Here is a 6330-nt window from a genome sequence, read left to right as displayed (position 1 = left end):
AAATATACACACACACGTATCACATATACACACACAAACTCTATAAGTACACTCATAGCATTCTAGTGTATGTACAATAGGTTCTTTGTCATACATGTGATATCAGAGCCTTATCACAACTAACATCTTTATGGCCTAAGTGCTAGATCTAGAAATTAGGTTACCATGGTAAAATAATATTATTTACTGCTTTTTTATAGTACTTGGATGGATAGGGCAACCTTTCCATTGCCGTTTAAATATCTTGGAGACAGAATACACAAAAATGTAACGAGCACACCCAGTTGTATCCGTCTCACTTATTCTACTTACAGTTATTAAATACAAATTGTCCTCAGATGATTTAACGACCCTGAAGTATAAAGAGTTATGCAGCTTCTAACCTTATGAGAGCACAACTGTTCCTGGACCTTTTCTGCAGCCAGCCAGGTAAGGCAGCACAGGGGCCATAAACAGCCTGAGAATTGCAAGCGATGCTCTAGATTCTAAGCATTACCTGCAGTCCCTGGGACATTTCTGAACTCCTAAGCCACATGGAACATCTCCTATAGATGGGGGTGTATTTTACTGAACAGGGAAATGTTTTCTTTAATTTATTTACTGCAAAATCACCCAGCAAATGAACCAAGTCAGTCTTTCTCCAATGATGCAGAGGAAATTATCAAAATACTGAGAGCATGCTACCATCACTGCTTGATGGGTAAGATGACAAATCTTAGCAGTCTGGTAACCTCCTTAAAGACAGGGATATATTTATCTTACCACCTATGATCAGACATATGGGACACACACCATAAAAGTACAAGCAAGCCTTTATTAGGCTCCATGCACATATAGTGTTTGGGTTCCCGCCCGGTTTTCTGTTGTGCGATGGTTGTAAGGTCATTAAAATTTCATATGACCTGCCCATCTTGGACAGGTAGATCGTATTTGCGATCATCGCAAGCCCTCCCCGCTGAGGGCCACACAACTGCCCGTGCGGCTTTCGTCTTCCGAGCACGCTACCAACCCGGCGGGTTTTCCAGCGTGCTAGGAAGACAAAAGTCATGCGACCGCACGCTGCCCATACACCTGCTGATTATCGTACGATCGCGGGATCACCCGCGATTACTGTACGATAATCGGCAGGTGTATGGGCATCTTAAGACCGGTGGGTCAAGGGCTCATCTCTTGGAGTATTTTTGTTCATGGATTTTATTAATAAAAAATTAGATAAAATGTGAAATTCTAATTAAAAGGTGGATCTACCCAGGAATATTTTAGCTGTAAATAAAAGACTAGAGCACCAAGTCCCCAACTGTTGTTATCCCTTGGAGGACTGTCAATGAGATCTCCACCTGCCTGGTAGTTTGGGGTGTTTCCTTCTACTTTGGTGGTGCTCCCCCTCTACTCCTCTTGAATTTTCCATAATAAAAGGAACTAAACATCCGGCCATCATGAGTGTACTCAAAATGTGTGCACACTTTTTCTCCTTTTATGTTAATGGAACGGTTACAAATTTACATCACAAGACATGGGAACCCCATTTTAGCTCTCTTAATAGCTTACCAGCCAGTACGTAGTGTATTGTTCAGAGATGGTGACCTTGCCAGATCGGTGATGTCCATGAAAAGCCGGTGAAAGTAGTGGAGCTGAAGGATACAGGCCAGGAGAAAGAAGCCAGGGATGAGGATGCTGGAAAAGAGCTCCGACACACTGAACTTCTCCAGTCCTAATGCACCCAACCTAAAGAAAAGAAAATAATGCCCAAGAATGAGCTACGTAGGTTTATTTGAAAACCCAGGAGAAGTGACAGTTACTTAAAGGAGGAGAACTATGGGGCAACCTTTTTTGCCCATAGTTCTGTTCTCTTCAGGGTCATGGGAGGTCATATACTAAAGTTCTCCGGTGACCCAAGACTCAGGATATAGCGGGCTATTGTCCGCTATATGCTGAGAGTGCAGAGCTGTGCTGCAGCCGGGACGGATCCCAACAATACTATTGGGATTCACCCTGCTAGCTGATTGACAGCTGGCTTTGCCTCTCTAGGGGCAGAGCCAGCTGTGCCCGCCTCCCTCCCCAGTCTGTTCCTCCAGTTAGCATAGAGAAACGGAGAGGGGAGGAGGGGAATCTCTGACTGAGTCACCATTCTCTGCAGGGAGAGGAAGTCAGCAATCGGCTGTATGCGTTTTCGTTGACTTACCAATTCAATAGAGCCGACCTGTGACGGCTTCAGTGTCACAGGTCGGCTTGAATTATGGGGATGAGTGTTTTTCGCTCATCCCATAATTCTCCTTTCAAACAAGTAATCAATTCTTTGCTAAAAACAATATGGATGCTTTGCTTTCCTCAACTATTAATGAAGATGGAAGAGGGGATACAGTCGCCATGCATGACATAATTATATTCATAGTAGTCAACTGTCCAAGTCATGGGATTAAAACGTAAAAAGAAGTAAAGATAGAAAATTAGGAGAAACCATCAGGGCCCCAGGACAGAGGAGGACCTGCTCCGCCAATCATGGTATAACCACAGAAGAAGGAACTCCACAGTGATTAAATGATAGTGCAAGGCTATTATGCTGCAAGAGGAATCCTGATGGGCCCTCCCTTGTCTTCATTAGATCATGACATGTGGTATCCTGTCAATTTATATGGAGAAGACTTACTGCTGATCTGTGAGGGAAGTCAGGTTTTTCCAGTAAATGGGAAACTCTTCAAACTGGAAGGTGTAGATGGCAATAAGGACCAGCATTGTGTAAGCCACCACCAGCCACCAGAAAAAGTTCAGCAGCTTCCGCCAGAGTGCGTAAAACACCTGAAAGAACAGGCCAGAATACATGCTTAAACAAGGAATAGAAACATATTTCCATCACAATCTCTATTTAAAGAAAACCTGGGGGTCCATAGAGCAGGTACCTTCAAGTGTCTACTTACATCTCCAGATTACCTAAGCCGAGATCCCCAAAAGCAGAGGCACTATTATGAAAATGGCGATCACAGGCCCATACCCCCCCCATCCCTGCACCAAATATGATAACTTTTGTTGCTAGTTCACAACCTAAGCCAATAGCTATCCAAGGGAATATGGATATACAAAATGGGTGGGGCGTGATGACCCAAGGACCGAACTTAATTGGTTCAGGAAAGTGAACCTGTGCTGCTGTTTTAAATTTGCTCATCAGAAGATACAATTATTTTATCTTAAATTTACAAAACTAGGTGCAGAAACTATATTAAATCCCCTCCTATCTATGCAAGATGATAGCAGGTTCATTATAATAGAGCTCAGCTGTCGAATAAGTCTGGACTTACCTTAAAGATGATTAAGCAAAGAAGGAAGAGGAACATATAGACAATTTTGTACACCACCAGCCTGCCCGCAAAGCTAACAATTATGAACATTCCTGCGCATACGTAGATCCAGTATTTGGCATAGAATCCCATCAGCTGCTCTGCTAGAAAATTTAGCAGATGCTTCTTTGCAAGCTGACCTGCAATGAGAGACCATGATCTCCGTGACCCCGATGTCCAAGTCTAGGAGCATTATGAGTACAAATATGATCTCTCAACTTACCAGATTTATGAACAGCCACCTCCACCAAAGGTGGGCTCACCCGCTTACGCTTCTGAAGCTGCTCCGTGACAAACTGACGGAAAAGGAGCCAACATGTCAGAGTGTACAGGAGCTGGAAGAAAGAAGGAAACCCAATAATCATGATTATTATCTACAGCAAAAGGAAGTCTCTTGCGATTCTACAGCAGTGCTGTGTTCCGTAAATGTAAGAGAGATAGATAGATTACTCACTGAGAATAAAGGCCATTGTGAAGACATCAATTAAAATATATGCTAATAAATATTTGTACAGAAGCGCAAATGTACAATATTCAAGATAGAACTGGCTAGGTTTAATATTAGATGGCAGAGACGAGTAGCCTATGGCATCACAATACAAGGTTAGTGCTTTCAATAAAAGGGAATCTAAATGCATCTTATCCCAAGAACAAACATTTAAAATTAAGTTTGGCAGTCGTTAGATTTGGCGGCTACATTAATATTCTTTTTTCAGCCTTTATTTTAACCTCCGTTATTTTCACGTGGAGATCCTGCCAGTAGCTCACTTCCTGTCCTAGGAACTCACTCACTATACTGTACCTATGGAGCATCAACATTGTCACCCTAGGACAGGAAATGTGTTAGGAGTACAGAACACCTCCCCCTCTCCATCACATATGTGGGGCTGTAGTCCACATAGGTCAACTGGGCAAAACTTCTACCAGGCCCTCCTTACTATCTTGTCTTGAATTGTATTGTGATTATTCCTTATATTGTAAAGCACTGCGCAAACTGCTGGCGCTATATAAATCCTGTATAATAATAATAAATCCATGTAGACTGGTGACCACAGGCCAATCTGTCTTTGTGGTTAAGTGTGCTTGCTCTGCATTTTTGCATACTGATCTTGTGATAATTGGTCTCTTTTGTTCAGTGCAGCAAAAAAAAGTGTTTAAACTGACAACCGAGATGTTCCAAAAGGTGGGTGATGGCAGCCTATGCATTTTTATAATAAAATGCTTCATTTAAGAGTCTCAATAAACATCACTCCTGCACTAGGGGTTACTACACTTTACAGTACAGCTTTGCTTACTGAATAAACTCAACGGACTAAAATCTGTGCAGTGACCTTTGTTCACTGTATGGCCACAGCCTAGTGAACCAAGACACATTTCTGCTAAGATGAGCCATCATTAAAGTGACAGTTCATTGCAAAAAAACCAAACATTATCTAGTCTGCAGGTTCACTATGAGTGAAGGCTGGTACGAAAAGGGGGCTTACCATAGTGCCAAGGTTAAGGCATGGGTAAGGGGCTCGTTTCAGTCCCAGCTGAGAGAGTCTCATAAAGCCGAGTCGCGTTGGCAGCTCATTCTCCAGGTCCATGCTCCAGACGTACTGTAAACTGCAGAGTGTCATGGCGTAGAGAAGGATGAAAGGGGAGCACAGCATGGCGAACTGGCGCCGATTTCGAACCATCCAGATCAGGCAGGCCCAGAGAAGGAGAACAAAGGTCAACCAGCTGTGATAGGTGATACTCCAAACCTGTCAGATGACAATCATATAATTGTTAGGTTTAAACATTTTGCTTAAAAGGACTGAAACAACTGAAAGTAAAAGAACACCACTGCTTTTAACTCCATTTTAAAGTAATCCCGCACATTTCTAAAACGCTTTAGTGTGAGGAAGTGGTTACTTCCAAAAATCCTCCAACCTTTTCTTCATTGGTGGGTCACAGGTCATAGTGCAAGACATCTTCAGATCAGATATACTGTCACTATGCATTGGTCAGGTATACAATAGTGTTAGATAAGAAATACGTTTTATTATACACTGCCTGGCACAAAAAAAAATAGTCACACACTCTAATATTTTGTTGGACCACCTCTAGCTTTGATTACGGCGCACATTCGCCGTGGCATCATTTTGATAAGTTTATGCAATTTCACAACATTTATTTCCATCCAGAGTTGCATTATTTTTTTCACCAAAACCTTGTAGTGATGAGACCACTGCATAAAACAGTCACATCCTAAAGATTCTCAATGGGGGTCAAGGTCTGGGCTCCGTGCTGGCCAATGCATGTGTAAAAATGATGTCTCATGCTCCCTGAACCACTCTTTCACAATTTGAGCGCAATGAATCCCGACATTGTCATCTTGGAATATAGCAGTGTCATCACGTAAGAAAAAAATCCAACGATGGAAAAACCTGGTCATCCAGTATATTCAGGTCGGCAGCTGACCTAATTTTTTGGGGACATAATGTTGCTGAACCTAGACCTGTCCAACTGAAGCAACCCCAGATCATAAAACCGCCCAAGTTCTGGTGGTGACTTTTTTCGGACAGGCAGTTTAGTAGAGAAGGGAAAGAGGAAGGGATGTCACTCTCATGTCAATTGCACACTCGTGAATCAGTGCTGAACAATATTTGTTAATTAAATACACAGCATTCTCTCTGCAGCTGATTTCTAACCAAGGTATGTTGGAATTTGTAGTCTGATAATAGCTAGACAGACATAGATGGGCAGATCTTAAAATGTATGAATGCTTTTTTAGATTTGGATAGTGTAGGAAAGGATTTAAATCCAGTCATTTTTTTGTGCTGACTAAATCCCATTACTTCCCGTCCTGGAAACGAGGAGAATTCGGCAGTTGTCACCGGAACAGCTAGTCTAGCTCTAGTAAAATGTTGGATTTCCCATCACTTTAAGGGTTACCAAGACAAATACAAAGACTGCAATAATTACCTGACAGGGGGTTCTATGTAATCCTTCCCTGATGAAGCTTTTGAGAGAT

The 6330-nt window shown here is 42.3% G+C and overlaps 1 protein-coding gene across 1 annotated transcript in view; it reads right to left on the bottom strand.

Annotated features, from left to right (window-relative positions):
• Nucleotides 1-6330, bottom strand: part of PIEZO1 (piezo type mechanosensitive ion channel component 1) — a 190125-nt gene that overhangs the window by 54702 nt on the left and 129093 nt on the right. The window contains 5 exon segments of the mRNA XM_018566479.1: nucleotides 1509-1725; nucleotides 2648-2796; nucleotides 3294-3472; nucleotides 3556-3667; nucleotides 4817-5077. Of these exon segments, the coding sequence (XP_018421981.1) occupies nucleotides 1509-1725; nucleotides 2648-2796; nucleotides 3294-3472; nucleotides 3556-3667; nucleotides 4817-5077 (918 nt within the window).

Source organism: Nanorana parkeri, unplaced genomic scaffold (assembly GCF_000935625.1).
Source record: "Nanorana parkeri isolate BGI_ZX_2015 unplaced genomic scaffold, ASM93562v1 scaffold952, whole genome shotgun sequence".
Lineage (NCBI taxonomy): Eukaryota > Metazoa > Chordata > Amphibia > Anura > Dicroglossidae > Nanorana > Nanorana parkeri.
The sequence above is the reverse complement of the archived record's forward strand: the minus strand, read 5'-3'. Positions and strand labels throughout refer to the sequence as shown.